The sequence below is a fragment of the Bactrocera tryoni genome, chromosome 3, assembly GCF_016617805.1.
Source record: "Bactrocera tryoni isolate S06 chromosome 3, CSIRO_BtryS06_freeze2, whole genome shotgun sequence".
NCBI lineage: Eukaryota > Metazoa > Arthropoda > Insecta > Diptera > Tephritidae > Bactrocera > Bactrocera tryoni.
The window spans coordinates 79,142,622-79,160,654 of NC_052501.1; the positions used below are offsets into that span (position 1 = coordinate 79,142,622).

General features: G+C 26.9%; 1 protein-coding gene across 11 annotated transcripts in view; it reads right to left on the reverse strand.

Annotated features, from left to right (window-relative positions):
* LOC120770728 (patronin) overlaps positions 1–18,033 on the reverse strand; it is a 43,659-nt gene that overhangs the window by 13,208 nt on the left and 12,418 nt on the right. For 6 of the 11 annotated variants that reach the window (XM_040098315.1, XM_040098317.1, XM_040098316.1 and 3 more), the window contains 13 exons: positions 16,240–16,302; positions 14,544–14,693; positions 14,330–14,459; positions 13,310–13,545; positions 13,102–13,241; positions 12,902–13,012; positions 12,587–12,733; positions 9,053–10,258; positions 8,443–8,988; positions 7,531–7,767; positions 5,630–5,819; positions 4,484–4,561; positions 576–647 (listed from right to left, as the gene is read on the reverse strand). In XM_040098315.1, the coding sequence (XP_039954249.1) occupies positions 576–647; positions 4,484–4,561; positions 5,630–5,819; positions 7,531–7,767; positions 8,443–8,988; positions 9,053–10,258; positions 12,587–12,733; positions 12,902–13,012; positions 13,102–13,241; positions 13,310–13,545; positions 14,330–14,459; positions 14,544–14,693; positions 16,240–16,302 (3,306 nt within the window). The remainder of the gene's footprint in view (positions 1–575; positions 648–4,483; positions 4,562–5,629; positions 5,820–7,530; positions 7,768–8,442; positions 8,989–9,052; positions 10,259–12,586; positions 12,734–12,901; positions 13,013–13,101; positions 13,242–13,309; positions 13,546–14,329; positions 14,460–14,543; positions 14,694–16,239; positions 16,303–18,033) is intronic. The other 5 variants (XM_040098319.1, XM_040098314.1, XM_040098313.1 and 2 more) reach the window with 3 other exon arrangements.

Consider the following 18,033-nt stretch of genomic DNA (forward strand, 5'->3'; position numbering starts at 1 on the left):
TGAAATAAAAACAATATGGTAGCACTAAAATAATTGAATTGCATAAGCGACCACTTTGCGGGCCGACCCGAGTGCCAACACCACTTTTTCCCCCACTTGTGTTTGTTTGTGTGTGTATATATATATAAATAATAAAACTAGGGTTGCTAAAAGATATTTATAAAACTTAATATATATGTATATTTATATATATAATATGCAATAAATATATAGTTATATACACTTTGCCAGCACAAATCAGTCGGGAAGCAGTTCACCTTCTGCACCAGGTGAGAGACTAAACGCACCGTGGGTACATGCATTGGCGCATGTCTGTATGTATAGTATGTGTAAGTGTATGTGTATATATAGGTTATATAATTGTACCTTTACGCATATATAAGGATATTGCTATGTACTTAATGGGCTTATATGTACTAACACATATGTATATCTATGCAACTATACATAGATATTAGACATTATAATATATATGTATGTGTATGTATAGGTAAATAATATTCGTATGTATGTTTGTTGGTAAATAATTGGTAAGTTTCATAAGTGTTTAGCTTAAATTAATACCCATCACCAACCTCTTGATGCTTTATATGATCCCCTGCGCCCAATCGGTGTCGAACTTGTGCTTGGGTATTCATCAGGTGATTCTGTTTAAAAAATACACATATGTATATATAAGTATAGTATGAGTTGTTTAAAAATAGTTAGATGAAATAAGGTTGCAAGTGCAATGAAATGGTTATTATGTAATATATGCCTTATATAATAAAATAATAACACTGCAACACTAGCATGCTAAAAAATATATATTAGAAATTTATGTATGCAAAAAAAATATAATACATTTTTTACCTTTTTTAATATTTTTTAAAAACAATTTTTACTAAAATAAAATTTAATTGAAAAATATATAAAAAATGTATTTTTAAAATTTTTATTTTTCCGATCTAATAAAAAAATATTTTTAATGTTTTTTGATTATATAAATTATTTAATTTTTAAATTAAAATTCATATAGAAAAATTATTTAAGTTATCTTTTTTTAATTTTTTCATTTTATTAGAATAAATTTGGTATTATTTTTTATTTTTGAAATTATATGTATATTACTATATAACTTTTTTAATTTTTAATTAATTTATTTAATTTTAATATTATTATTTATTTATTTAATTTATTTAATTTTGTATTATTTCTTTAAAGTATTTAAATTATGATTTTGTTTAATTTAAATATTATTATTTAAATCATTTAATTTTTAAAAAAAATGTCAGGTAAAAAAATTTTTTACACAAAATTTTTTTCCAATTTACACAAATAATTTTTTTATAATTTTTTAAATGAAATATTTTTAAATAAATTATTTAATTTTTAATCAAAAAAATACATACAAAAAATATCTACTATATTTCATTTCATAAAAACTAAATTTTGTGATATTTTTTAAATTATTTAAACAAATTTATTTTATGTTTAACTTTAAATTAAGATTTTGCGCTATTTTTTTATTTATCTAAACCTTTTTCTTCTTAATTTTTCCGATTTATATTTGAATTTTTTACTATTTTTTGAATTGTTTACACTAAGTTTATTTTATAATTTTATATTTAAATTTTAAATTATTTAAAACAAATTGTTTATTTATATTTTTCAATTTTAATTTTGTATTATAAGTATCATTTTATAAATTCTTGAAACTAAATCTTTCATTAGTTTTTAAATTTTATTTACTAAATAAACAATTGCAATTAGAAAAAATTTTTAATTAAAATTATTTTCAAAAAAATTGATTAAATTTATATTAAATATTTTTTCATTTTATATTAAACTTGTTTAAAATTTTAAGAAATGTTATCAAAGATTTTTAAATTATATATTTTATTATTAAAAAAAATTATTTATTTAAAAACATAGTAATTCGTTTAATTAATTAATATAAAAAAACTGAAATAAATGTTACTTTTAATTAATTATTTTTTATATTAAAATTTTGTGTTATATCAACATTTAAACACAATTTTTTATTAATTATTTGTTTTAAATTAATACTTTAATTTTTTTTAATTAATTAATTAATTTTTTTCAATGTTATATTAAAATTTTGCATTATTTCAACATTTAAATCAATTTTTCCGTTTTCAATTTGATATTCAAAGTTTGCATTATGATTATTTTTAAATTAGTAGAACCAAATTTTTCATTAATTTTAAAATTTTGTTTTAAAATTTTATTAATTTCTTAAAAAATTGCGTTTAGAAAAATTATTTAATTAAAGTAGAATCTCTGAATCTAAAAATTTTAAGATTTATTTTAAATATTTTTTTAAATTTTATATTTGAGCTTGTTTAAATATTTAATAAATGTTATCAAATTTTTAATTTTAATTTAATTTTTTTTTTTTTTTAATTTAAATATTTTTAATTATATTTTTTATTTAAAATATTGCTGCTAAAAAAATTATATAAGCTTATTATTTCTAATATTAAAAATTTCAAAGTATCAAAGCGCCTAAAAGTATATTATACTAAATGATATATAGAACAAGAAAAAACGTTAACTTAAATTTCATGAGGATACCTCGCCAAATAAAAAAAGTTTTCCATACAAGCTCTTGATGCGGATCAATTATTTTGTATGGCATATAGTATGTATGTACATATATTTTGTTATGATATAGTGGTTCGATATTGGCCGTTCCGAAATGAGCAGTTTCTTGGTGAGAAAAGAACAGGTGGAAAATTTCTGACAGATTGACGGAGATGACTAACGGCAGTCGGGTCTAAATAACCGGAACGGACTCGGATTTTTATTCGCCCAAGGACTGTCAACTCGGCACTATTTAACTTAAAGAATATTTTCTGTCACTACAAGAACAGCAAGAATTAAATCGTAAACGTACCTGAACAATTTTGGCGCTAATTCTTAATGTAACAGTTTTAAAAAATTTATACTACTATACTAAATTTATACTTAAACTGCTTTTAGGCGCATGTAATAATACTTAAATGACTTTTAGGCGCTCAATCCTTATATTAGTTAAATGCATATTTTCAATAAGAAAATTTATGCAAAAAGCAACAAATTGAGTTAATACTATTAAACAGCAACACAACAAAAACTTAAAACTTTTTTGCAATCAAAATTGCTACAAGACTGCGAAACAAACTCGAAATGCAAAAGCAAAGTTTAAAGAACGGCTGTTTGTCGCTTAAATAAAAAATAATAATAAAATGGAATATAAAACTGCTTCACAATATTTAAATTATGTTTTAAAAAAATAAATGATTTTGTAGACTGGCTTGAATCCGAGTTAAAAAGCTGTCGCAATTAATATGAGGTGAATTATGCAATTTGAAATTTTTATAATTTTTGTTAAAACATTTAAATTAGTCTTTAATGCATGTAGGTTGGTTGTTGTAACGCTGATGATATATTGTATGGCTAGCTGTAACTGCATGCTCATATAGGCCATGCAATATTGCTTATGTAATTTATGAAAAAATTTATGAAATGAAATTATTATTATTTGTTCAGTGGTATATTGTTTGAGTTGCTGTAGCTAAAAATATTTTTTTTTTAATGTAAAATGTTGTTTTGTTTTTTAAATACTTAGTAACTTAAAGATTTGACTATTTTAACTTTGCTTTTTATTTTTAACTATAATTATTTTTTTTTAAATTTAAAATATTATTTTTTAATTTCTTTTTTCCTTTTTAATTATTAATTTTTTTTCGAAATTATTAAAAAAAAAACTATTTTAAAAATTTGGAAAAATGTATTTAAAAATAAAAGGAAAATTAAGAAATGAAAAAAAATATTTAAGAAAAACTACTAAAATAAAAATTTTAAAATATTTTTTTTTTTAATTTTAATTATATAATATTTTAAAAATTTGGAAAAATTTATTTAAAATAAAAAGAAAATTAAGAAATAACAAAAAATGAAGAAATGAAAAAAAGATATTTAAAAACTAAAATAAAAATTTAAATATTTTTTTTTTTATTTTAATTTTTTTAATAACTTTATTTTCAAAATATTTTTTACTAAAACTTTTTTAAATATTTTTTTTAATTTCTTAATTTCTTAATTTTAAATAATTTTTTTCAAATTTCTTAAATTTTTTTTAATTTCTTAAAATTTTTAAAATAAATTTTATTAAAATTTCTTAAAATTTTTATTTAATTTTTTCTATTATTAAAAAAATAATTTGTTTCAGAAATTCTTAAATATTTTTTTTTTAATTTTTCAAAATTTCTTAAATTTTCCGAAATTCTCAAATTTTTTTTCATTTTTCGAAATTTCTTAAATATTTTTTGTTAAATTATTAATTATTTTTTACCTCGTACAATATTTCTTTAATATTTTTTTCCTAATACTTTTTTTTAATTTTTCCACTATTTTTTCTGCTAACCCTTTTAGCTATACTATATTTTCATACACACAAAAAAAATTAGTTTTACTTATGTTTTAGTGGATTATTTACCTTTCACAGTTAGAGAATCGTGCGAGCCTCTATAAAAATCTCTTCTCAGCGTGTTGGAATTGCTCAATGTACCGTAGGCTACAGAGTTTTGCAGCGAACAAATGCAGCCAAATGGCGTAATTAACACACAACGGAAAAAAACAACAACAAATAAATTATGAACATTAAATAAACAAATAAGAAAAATACAACAAAATTTTTGGGTTTAAAGCGAAATGTAAAAACAACAATTGGAGTTGATTGCTTGCATGCCTCGCATTCTGATTTTGTTTTTGTAAGAAACAAATTAATAAGAAAAAAACGCTTTTAAAACACAACACAAAGATGTTTGGGAGGAAAATAAGCAAAATGTCCCGCTGCACAAAAACAAAAAATTAATAATTATTCGAAAGCAACAAACACAGCACACAAAAAATACATTTCGTTTGAAAAAAAATTTACATGTACGGTCAAAAAAAAAATTTGTAATTCAAAAAAAAAATTTACTTTTAAACATTAAAAAAAATTAAAAATATTTTTTATAATTAAAATACGTTGCAAAAAAAAAATGTGTAAAACTTATGTAGTGTACTGCCAAGCCCAAAAGCTTGAAAATATGTGCATTTTGTATTTGAAAATTCAAAAATAAAAAAATTAAAAATATATAAATGTTTACTACTAAAAGCTTTACAAATCACTCAAAATGCAAAAAAGGAAAATATTTTTTTACATACCATTACATAAGATTTCGTTATATACATTTGTATATGTATATACACACTGCCATTTTAAAAATATTTTTTATTCAATTCTAACCTCACTTTTGCAGTGTTTTTAAAGTGGTGCTATAAAAAGATTTTTTGTGACTTGTGTATGTGTGTGTGTGCACGCTTAAATCATAACTGTAAAGCAGCTTTTATGTGATATTTGAATTTATAAATTTTTTTGTGTGTTTTTGATAAATTACAACAATTATATACAAGGAGAAGTAGAATGTAAGGCATGTAAGTTGCAAATAGTTTTGAAATTGTATCGAGCAATAAAATACATTTACAAAACGTAGCAAGCAACAATTTACAAGTAGAAGAAAAGTTGAAGTTGCTAAGAAACGGAACTAAGGATTCTTTTTTTCAAGTGTGTGTATGTGTGTCTTTGGCGTTTGCTCACCTGTTAGATTGGTACTAGAACCTTTTTTACTACGACTAGAAATACTCGATGCTTCACTCAAGTCCACGGAACCGTCATCGACATGTATGGTCTTGGGACGTGGCCGTGTGGGACGCGTTTGACGCAGACGTGGCGTTGTGGAATTCTGTGTTGACTGTTTCATTGTTAATTCGCGATCAAGCGTTTTACCCTAAATTGGATTGGCGAATGGATAATGTTATTGAAAAGTGTAAGAAGACGAAAGTTTATTTCAAAAATTAATTAAGGTTAAAATTTTAAATTTTTCAATAAATTTAATTCAAAAAAATTTTAAAAATTAATTTAAAAGAAATAAAAAAATTAATTAGAAAACAAAATTAAAAATCGAAATTAAAAAAAAAATTATTAAAATTAAAAATTTAAATAAAAAAAATTACTTAAAAAATTATAAATATTAATTATACTGATTGGAGAATAGCTCTTGTTATTGAAAATTTGTAATAAGATAAAAAAAATTATTCCAAAAATTAATGAAGGTTAAAAATTAAAATAAAAATATATATGTATGTATCGATTTTTAAAGCTTGATAACTTTTTTAAAAAAAACACTTATAAAATTTGCAAAATCTCATCGGTTCTTTATTTGAAACGTTAGGTTGGTTCATGACATTTACTTTTTGAAAATAATTTCATTTAAATGTTGACCGCGGCTGCGTCTTAGGTGAGATCGGAAGAGCACGTCAATTTTGGAGCCTTTTTTCGAGCATTTCGGCCGGAATAGCCCGAATTTCTTCGAAATGTTGTCTTTCAAAAGCTGGAATAGTTGCTGGCTTATTTCTGTAGACTTTAGACTTGACGTAGCCCCACAAAAAATAGTCTAAAGGCGTTAAATCGCATGATCTTGGTGAAATGCCAGCTTACGGGTCCATTTCTTGAAAAGTTTTCCCTCAAAATGGCCATAGAATCGCGAATTAATGTTCTCCGAAAGATGGCTAAATATTCCATTTTGAGGCATTTTGAAAAAAATATTTGAAAAATAACTTCCGATCTATAAACATATTAAATAAAATATTAATAATTAAAGATATTAAATTGAAAAATTATAACATTGTACTATATTTTTTGGGGAATAAATAATTTTATTGAAAATTGTAACAAGAAAATAATAAAAAAAAATAAAAATTAAGATATTGAAAATTTATAAAAAAAATAATCATATTTTGAATTTAAAAAATTAAAAGAGTAATAAAAAATATAATAATAAAAGTAGAAAAATAAATAAATAATAAAACCAATGAAATAATTTATAACTAAAATTAATATAAGCCCACAACTAAAAAAAACAGAAAATATTAAAAAACAATTATTGAAAAATAAAATTAAAACTAATAAAAAATTAAATTAAAAAAACAAAATTCATAAAAAACTAATGTGCTCTTCCGATCTATAAAAATAAAACAAAAATAAATAAATTAATTAATTAAAAATAAAATTAAATAAAAAAATTCATTAATTAAAAAAATCAAATAAAATAATTGTAATTAAAAAAAATATGAAATTAAGCCATAATTAAAAAGCACAGAAAATATTAAAAAATCAAAAAAAGTTATTGAAAAATAAAATTAAAACCAATAACAAATTAAATTAAAAATAAAAAATCCACAAAAAAATATTATTTTGAAATAAAAAAAAAACAAAAATAAATTAAATAATTAAAAAAAAAAAATTAATTAATTAAAAAATTAATTAATTAAAAAAATTAATTCGAAAAAATTAAAAAACCTTAATTGAAAACCAATTTAAGAAAAAATGTTAAATAAAAAGAAATTAATTTACAAACATTTTATGTTCCAAAAAAATATGTAAAAAGCTAAGCATACAATACATAATTTTACTTGTTTTTATATTTCCATTTTGCTTACCTCCCGTTCGGCCTCTTCGATTGCCTTTTTCAATCGATGTTGCTCCAAAATTGCCGCCCGTCGCGCCATTTGTTCTTCTTTCTTGCGCGCCTTCTCCTCTTCCTTTTCGCGCTCCATTTCACGCTTGCGTGCCGCTTCGATTTCTTTACGCGCCTTCGCCTCCTCTTGCTGTTGGCGGCGCTGTAGTGACTGTAGCATGATTTTTTCTTTGCGACGCTCCATTTCATCGATGGATTCCTGGGTGTGAGAGGAATGTGAAATTATTGATTGGAAAATGTAAAAAGTAAAAAAAAAAAGAACGCTGAAGTTTATATGAAAGATAATAAACACGAGGGTTACTTAAGAAGTTTGTAATGTTCGTTAACGCCAAATTAAATAGTTTTTCATACAAACACTTTTTTCCAATTGTTCAGTTCGTATGAGAGTTGTATGCTATAGAGAACCGATCTGAGCCATTTTTTAGAAATTGCATCATTACCTTAGGCGATAATCCTTGCCAAATTTTTTGAAGTTATCTCGTAATATTTAAAAGCTTTCCATACAAGCAATTGATTCCGATCGTTCGGTTAGTGTGACAGCTATATGCTATAGCGATCTGATCTGAATAATATCTTCGGAGATTGCATAACTGCCTTATATATTAACTTATGTCGGATTTCATGAAGATATCTCGAAAAAGGAAAGAGTTTTCCATACAAGCACTTGATGCTCATTTATTTTGTATGGCAGCTATATGATATAGTGGTCCGATATCGGCGATTCCGACAAATAACCCGCTTCTTGGAGAGAAAATGGCGCGAGCAAAAAATCTGATCGATATCTTAAAAAACAAGGGCTACTTCGCGTATATAGACGAAACTAAATCGACGGCACAAAAACTTTTTGGTACACAAAATCATTTCCAACACTTACCCGATCCAAGTTGGTCACATCGGTGCCGATGACTAACGCCTTCGCCTGACTACCGCTACCACCCGCACCGGCGGCATTTGTAGTTTGATGACTACGCGTTATGGGCGGTGAGGACGACAGTGCCGCAGCCGTCGCCGAAACACTGAATTGATGTACGGGCGAACGTGGTTGCGCTACTGGCGCTTTTTGGCTATTGAGGTCATCATGGCGTAACTGTATAGGCGCATCTGTGTACTTATTGTATGTAGCCGTATTAATGTCGCTCATTTTGCCACCATTCTTAAGCGTATCCATATTGCCGACGCCACCGGCGTACTGACGCAACAGCGTGCCACCATTGTAGGTCGGATTGTTGTCTTCGCTGATGCTGTGCGAACGATTGAGTGCCTCCATTTTGGTGCCGGACAACGCCTGGTGATCGGTGCTATCCATGCTGCGCTCCTTCTTCGGCGAACGTTTCGCACGCAAGGGTGGTTTCGGGCGTTTGGGTTGGTTATCGTCGAACGAAATGTAAAAGCCTTTCTCGGTTTTCGCATCGCGTGGATCCTGTTAAAGTGTGTAACGGGCATAATTATATAACGGTTAATATATTGCTTATAGCAGGCATTACCTGAAAACTGTTGGCGTTGACAGCGGGTCTGGACGGCGACGGTATGCGATAGGTTAGGTTGCCGCTGGTTATGTGCAACTTTTGCGGCAACAGCTCGTTGCCACCGTCGTAGCTGCCGTCACTGCCGTGCTGTTGATAGTGTTGCTGTTGTTGCTGCTGCTGCATTTGATACTGCTGCTGCTGGTGTGCATAGTCGGTGATGCGCGTATGCTGCATTGATTCGATTATATTACGTTCCAACTCCTCCACATCGTCCTCATCGCCAATAAAGCATATGCTCTGTGGCGCCATCATATCATCGCACATTTGTTGGCCACCCGAAGAATTTGAGGAAGACGTCGCCGCTGTTGGCGGCGCTTGTTTCGTTGTCATTGGCATATTGGTGATAGAGTGTTGACGCTGCAGGCCGCCACCGCCGCCGCCGTCGTTGCTGTTGTGTTGCATGTGCTGCGGTGAGGAGCGGAAGAGATGCTGATACTCACCACCGCCATCGTTTTGATGCAACACAAATCCACCTTCACGTCCACTGTTGCTCGCCATTTGATTGGACTTCTTCCAAGTGTAGTTGCCGTCCATGGGCAGCGTTGAACGTTGCTTTTGCTGTTGCCATGCATTCACATCCACCAAAGGCGCTTGCGACTGCTGATACTGTTGTTGTTGTTGCTGCTGTTGCTGCTCGTACACCGATTGATTCCACGTGCGTCGTTGCGGTTGCGCCGGTTGCGGCGACATTTCATGCGGATACATGGGATTCGGTTGTGGGGAGCTCGGATCACGGCCGTAGTCATCGTACATGCTGGCCCGATTCATGTATTGCGGTGGCGTTTGGTTGTGGTGTGGTACGTATTGCGGCGGACCGGGTGGTGCACCGTAGACGTGGTTGTTGTAAGGAACCATATTATCGTTATATAACTTCTGTGGTTGCATGTAGTGTGGTTGTTGTTGCATCATTGGTGGCGGCTGCTGTGGCGACACATATTGCCCGTGTTCGTTTATATATTGCATTGGCATTGATGGCATTTGTTGCTGTTGCTGTTGTTGTTGTTGGTAGGGATCGCGACTGGGCGGACGCGAGTTGTAGAGATTGGCATGTGGATTGTATGGGGAATGTGCAAGATGTGGTGTCGAACCGAAATTGTGCTGTTGTTGTTGCATTTGCATTTGATTGAAATTGTCGCTGAGATGTTGTTGTGAACCATACGGTGGCTGCGGCGGGTGAGAGGTGTGTATGTTATATTAGTTTTTAGTTAACAGTTATGCGTGTATGAAACACAAATAATAAATAGAAACAAAAACAATTCTTGTTGTAAGTGCGCACATTGGGTTTGAGGCGTTTAGGCATTAGTGGTGGTTGCGGTTTGCCACACAAAAATGTGGTTTTAGAAACAAAAACATTTTTCCATAAATTCTAGGTTATAAAATTAAGTTGCATGAATTAAAAAATATTATAAAAATTAAGAAACAAATGTATAATAATAAAAAAATTATAATAATTAGGAAAAAAAAATAATAAAAATTTCAAAAGTACTTAATTAAAAAAAATTAAAAAAAAATTATATAAAAACTATAAAAATTAAAAATATGTAAAATTAAAAAAAGTTGAGTAAACACTAAAAATAAACAAAAATTAAAAAAATATGCTTTTTTAAAAATTTACCAATAAAAACAAATTTTTTAATTAAAAAAGCAATGAAATTTTGTTGAAAAATACAAAAATTAAGAAATATAATAATAATCAAAAATTTATAAAAATTAAAAATTATAAAATTAAAAAAAATAAATTTAAAAAAATCACATAAAATTAAAAAAAAAATGAAAATTACAACAAAAAATATTTGTAAATAATTTTTAAAAAGTTTAAAATTGAATAAAAAAAGTTTTATAATAAAAAAACAAGAAATTTTGTGGGAAAAAATATACAAATTTAAAAAAAAAATAATATTTTGTAAATATAAAATATTGATTATTTTTTTACACAATTTTCTAGCTTACTTTTTTTTTGATTTTTTATACATTTTTTTTTACGATTTTTATATTTTTTAACCTTTCTTTAGTTTTTTTTTTAATTTATTTTAAATTTTGCATGATCTTTCCAAATTACTTGTACATATAAGCGTTAGGTATAATTTATGCAAAAAAAAAATTATTAAAATACAACCATGCTTTATAACCTCAAAACAGTAGTCGAACTCACAAATCGCTCGATTTGTGGAAACCATTGTGAAGCGTAATCGCGTTAATAAGCAGCTTAGGCAATCGCCACATTTAAGCTTCAAAACTAATTTAATAAGTTATAGAGCCCGAAAGTATGCATTTTAAGGGTCTAGTCAATATTCCCTACTGTCATGTTATTTTTTGATTGGAATATTCCACGGCTTAGCGAATAAAAATAAATTAATATTAATTGCCAGACTGCCAAATATCTTAAAGAGCACGGGAAGTAAAATATAAAGCCTCGAAAGTTCGAAATTCGGCTAACGGTACTTGATTTGGTATGTCATAAAAACTATATTTTATGACCCCTAAGTCATAAAAACTCTATAAAGATTGGGTCATCAAATAAATGAAGCTCAAAAGTTGGAACTTTGGTTAACGGTACTTTATCTAGTACGAATAAATCGCTACCAAAATCATAAAAAAACCTTAGATAAATGTCATTCCAAGTTACGTATTATTCAAAAAACAAAATAGTAAACTAATTAGTTCTAATATTATCTCTCAAAAGAACAATCTAAAAAAATTGCGAATTTTAATATAAATAATTTAATAGTTTTTCGAAACAATTAAAGGGACGATTTACCCTGAATCAAAAAAAGTAACGGGAATAAGTGCCTCAGATTTTGAGATATTGATCTGAAATTACGCATTCGCCCTTTTTTCATCAAGAAGCTGCTCATTTGTCGGAACCGCCGGTATCGGACCACTATAGCATATAGCTGTCATACAAACCGATCGGTCGAAATGAAGTCCATGTATGGAAAACTGTTTTATTTGATGAGATATCTTCATGAAATTTGGCATATATTATTTTCCAAGGCAACGCTACAATATCGGAGAAAATATTTCAAATCTGACTACTATAGCATCTATATGCTATCTGCCATACAAACTGTCCCAACAAAATCAAGAAAAATATCATTTTATACCCGCTCACGCTATAAAAATGCACTTATGAAGGGTATTCTAGCTTTGTTACAAACGAAGTTGAACTTTTTTCAAAAAACAAGAAAAAAACTCCTCAGTTAGCTTTTAACAAACAATTCAATTTTTAAATGTAACTCCCGAATGTTACTTCACACAACAACAATGTAACTAATAGGAAATTTCCTATAAAAACCGCATTTTCACAGAGCTAATCGAAAGTTATTATTATAATAAGCTACTATAATACTGATATGCGAACCAAATTTGCGCACCTTAACCTCACTTTAACGTTTTTCTTTTGCTTTTTTGATATGCGAACCAAATTTGCGCACCTTAACCTCACTATTACGTTTTTTTTTTGCTTTTTTGATTTTTTTTTACTTAGACTACCTGATTCAACATGTTGGCCATATGCTGTGCGTGCATCAGTTGTTGCGCTTGCAATTGTTGTGCTTGTATTTGGTTTTGTTGGACTGTTAGCTTTTGAATATCCTGTTGTATATCCTGTAAATTCATATTCATAATAGCCAGACTTTGCTGTATTAGAGAAGTACAACAACAACAACGACAACAAAGAGAGAGAGATGGTGTTAATAAATTTAAGGGTTGGTTAGTTAGCATTTCAATTAAAACATAAATAAGTACATATTGAGATAAAAAAACAAGTTAAATTCAGCAATATTAAGTATTAAAGACAAGCGCTACCTGATACTTATCCAAGTCGAGCGGATCAAGATCTGGCGTACGATTGGAATCGTTACTCAATGTCTCCCATTTCAACACCTCCGACGAGGCATCCAAATCCTCGCGTGCAAGCTTTAAATTTAATGCGTAAGTACGTGTAGTTAGGTGATTAACGGTTAGTAAGAGATTATAGTATGAATACTGAACATTGCAAATGTTACCTTTTCCTGATGACGCAACAAGGCCATTTCAATGCGTCGCTTATCCTGTTCGATGCGTAAACGCTTCTCTTCGAGTTTCATGCGTATATTGGACAATTTGGAGGCGTTCTCCAGCGTGCGCAGATCATCGTCGTAGGGATCTAAGCGTATAAAAATATAGATATAGGATTAGTTTGCCTTTCAGCCAACAAGTTCAAATGCTACGCACCAATTTTACTATTATTCCAAGCCTCCACTTTGCTTGAGCCAGAACTTTGTGTTGAGCGTCTGGTCAACGTTTGCTCATAATCATTCGTGCTGCTGTCCTTGCGTTCGGCATACTGCTCTTCCAGATTGTCTTTTTCAATGGGGTGTTGACGGCGTGTCGAGGGCATCGGACTGCTTACCGTGCTGACAATGCTGTTCAGTTGAGTATTGGAGGCATTCATGTTGACATTATCGGTGCTGGGGGGAGGGAGGAGAAAGTAGAGCATAAAAATTTGAAAAAATATGTTAGCTTCGGTTGTACTGAAGCTGTAAAACGCTGCACAAATAAAAAAGTTTTCATACAAAAGCTTAATTTTGGTAGTTTGTATGACAGCTATATGCTATAGTGGTCCGATCTGAACAATTTGTTAGAAGAGTGTAGCAATGTCTTAAGCAATAACCCATGTTAAATTTCGGAAAGATATCTCGTCAATTGAAAAAGTTTTTCATACAAGAACTTGATTTTGGTAGTTTGTACGACAGCTAAATGATATTGTGGTCCGATCTGATCAATTTGTTAAAAGATTGTACCCTTGTCTTAGACAATAACCCATGCTAAATTTCGGGAAGATATCTCTTCAAATGAAAAAGTTGTCCATACTAGTACTTGATTTAGATCGGTCAGTTTGTATGACAGCTATATGATAACGTGGTTCGATCTGAACAATTTCTTAGGAGATTACACAATTGTCTTAAATAATAAGCCATGCCAAATTTATTGGCGATATCTCATCAATTGAAGAAGTCTTCCATACAAACACTTCATTCCGATCGTCCAGTTTGTATGGCAGCCATATGCTATAGTGGTCTAATCTGAACAATTATTTCGGAGATTACATTAATGCTCTAGTCAATATCTTATTCCAAATTTCGTTAAGATATCTTGAAAACTAAAACAGTTTTCCATACAAGAGCTTGACTTTGATCATTTAGTTCAGGGTTCAACAATATAAGGGTTAAATTTTTATTTTTTGTGTAATACCTTGCATGTCGCTTCATTAAGTATTTCTCGGTCTCACGATCCTGTTTCTCCGAACCCGAATCGGTATCGTAGCCAAGTTGTAGCGTGCCGCGTGCATCGGCAATGGAGGAGCGTACGGCAACAGCGGGTTCTGCGGATGTAAAATAAAATAATTTCATGAAATTCGTATTTCTATGCTCAAAAACTATATTTTTCAATTATTTTTCGTACTCACCCACACTAACATTGGATAGCTTTCGTTCGCGTTCACGCTCACGCTCGCGCTCAAAACGTCCGACCGCATTCAGTTGATCTTGAGAGCCACCGAAATTCTCAATTGTCAATTGTGAGTCTTCGCTGGATGAGTTTCTGCGTGAGCGTCGTCCTGAAATACGCAGTAAAGTGTGTGAAAATGTTACAAAGTGTTTACTGTTAATTTATACATGAATGGACATGACAAATTATGAGCTTCCAAAACTAAAAATATTAGTGCGCAACTACAAAATACGAAGAACATGCATTGAAAAATAAGCAAAAAAAAACTTTGCGTTTTGCAGTTAGACAATACAAGAGAAAATGAGAGAGGATGCATTTTGTTGAGTATAAAAGTGCAAATAACGGTTCGTATAAAATATTTGAAAAACTCGTGTAACGTAGTAACGGTAAATGTGCAATGTAGCATAAAACTGGTGATGTCCAATAATTTCTACTTAAGTTGCTGACTTACAAGTACGAGTACACTTATGACACCAAGAAAGCGGTAAAGAGTTCTTTTTTTTTGAAATATGTATTATACATCTTTTTTAAATTACTACGATTTCTAATTAATAAATTTGAATTTAAAATTTTCAAGTTATTAAATTTTTCTCATATAAAATATTTGTATTTTGATAATTTTAATTATTTTATTTAAAATATTAAAAAAAAAAAATTATTTAAAATATTAAAAAAAAATTTTAAAATATTAAAAAAAAAATTATTTAAAATATTAAAACAAAATTGTATTTAAATTATTAAAAAAAAAACAATTATTTAAAAAAAAATTTTTTGATCTCAATATTTTTTTTGTTATTTTAAAATTTTAATTTCGTTTTTAAATTCTCAAATATTATTTTTTCATATAAAATATATTTTTTTAATATTGAATTTTGTGTTTTTTTAAGTTGAAATATTACAAAGTTTTATTCTTTTTTTTATTTTAAGATTTCAATTTTTTTTTTAATTTCAAATATTATTTTTTCATATAAAATATATTTGTTTAGTATTGAATTTTGTATTTTTTAATATCCATTTTTCAATTTTTTTTAAAATCAATATTTTTTAAAAAAAGTTTTTGATCTCAATAACTTTTCTGGTTTATAATTTCAATTTACGTTTTTAAAACTTTCACACATTATTTTTTGATGTAAAATAATTTTTTAATATTGAATTATGAGTTTTTAAGTGCAAATATTTTAAAGTTTTGGTCCACAATTTTTATTTTAAAATTGCAATTTTTAAATTAAAAAATAAAATTTATATAAAATATATTTTTTAACATAACTTTTTTTTTAAGAAAAATTGTTTGATCACAACAATATTTTTTTCGTTTTAATTTCGTTTTTTAAATTTTCAAAACTTTTTATATTAAATATATATTTTTTATATTATATATTTTAAATAAAATAATTAAAAACAAAATTTTTGTCTCAATAATATTTTAACATTTTTTTAGTATTTTAAAATGTCAATTTACGTTTTTCAAATTTGAAAATTGTTTTCAAACATGGTATATACATATGTATATAATTTTTAACCTAAAATTTATGTTTAATTTAACTACCAATTTTCCTACCACTTTCTTGGTGTTGTTGTATGGACAAAAATTTATACAATAATATATATAGAATATATATTTTATTTGTACTTTTTTCGTTTTTCATGGGATTTACCTGCATAACTAGGACGCCGATTTTGTTCCCAATTGCTGGGTCTGCCTGCTGGTACGTAATCACCTAATTTATTGGAATGAGTTTGATTTTTAATATTTAGAGTACGCATTTGTACGTGTTGACAATTTGTATGTGTTGTTGTACGAGACGAGTAAATGATGTTAATATATATGTTTCGAGAATACGTAAATTTCAACGATTTTAAAAAGCATTAAAGACGAAAAATCTAATACTTGTTTTGTACACAATTTTTACAAAAAAAAAATGTTATTTTCTATGATTCATAAAAGCGAAAATTCAAAAAAAGTGTAATAAGCTTTGTTAACTGTTTCAAAAAAATGGTAAATGTAAGCTAAGATTTATAGTACATTATAAGTAAAATGCAGCTAAATGTGACTTTAGTTGAGAAAACAAACTCAAAGCATTAGCGCGCACATACACATTGACAGGTGTTTCATACAAGAATTACAAAAAAATTTTAAGCTAGACTTTCAGTACGCACTTGAAATGAAATTTTGAAAATAAAAAAAAATATTTTTATGGAAGTTAAGAACACAAAAACAAAAAAAAAAAATAAATATAAATTTACAAAAATAAAAAATAATAATTTAAAACTAAAACTACAATAAAATACATAAGAGAAAATAAAAAGTATTGAAAAAACCCCAAAAACATGTAAAAAAAATAAAAAAAACAAAAAAATATTTAAAAAAAAAACAAAAAATTAATATTTAAATAATGAACAAAAACATAAAAAAAAAAAATTAATATTTAAATAATGAACAAAAACATATCAAAAAAAAAATAATATTTAAAAAACAAAAAAATTAAAAAAAAAACAAAAAAATATTAAAAACAAAATATTATAAAAAAATTAATAAAGTCAAAAACCTAAGAATTAAAAACTAAATAAAGTGAAAAATCTAAAAATTAAAAAAAGAGATAATTTAAAACTACAAAATAATTATAACATGATTAATTAACTCTAAAAAAAATAAAAGAGGACAAAAATAAAAAACTAAAAATAATAAAAGAAATTGAAAAGTACATTTAAGCTTAAAAAAACAAAAAATATGAAAAAAAACTAAAAAAATAAAAACCACTAATAAAACAAAATAATAATAATTAAAATAATAAAAAAATTTAAACAACAAAAAATATTTTTGTGAAAATTAAAAATATAAATGATAATAAAAAGAAGATATTTTTATGAAAATGAAGGAAACAAAAATTGAGAAAAAATTTTACAAAACAATATAAAGAAATAAAAATAAACAAAAAACTTTAAAAAAGGATAATACAAAAATATGGAAAAAATAAAAATACATTTTATGAAACATTTTTAAAGAAATATAAGATAACAAAAAATAAATAAAAAGAATGAAAATATAAAAATATGAAAAAATGAAAAATAATAATTTAAACCTAAAAATTAATTAAAATATGAAAAATTAAAAAATAATTATTCAGAACTAATATATGTATGTATATAATCAAAAAAATTGGAAAATGTGCTATTTACAAAAAAAGACATTTTTTTATTAGGGAAACAAAAATACATATATAACAGAAATAAAATAAAATCAAAGAAAAAATAATAATTTTTATATATATTAAAATTTAAAAATTAATAAAAAAAAAATGGAAAAGACAACGAAAAATATTTTTGCGAAAATTAAGAACACAAAAATTTAAAAAAAATAGTGATACAAAAATTATAATAAAATAAGAATAGAAAAAAAATAAAAAACAGAAAAATCATAAAAAGTTGAAAAACATAAGAAAATTAAAATA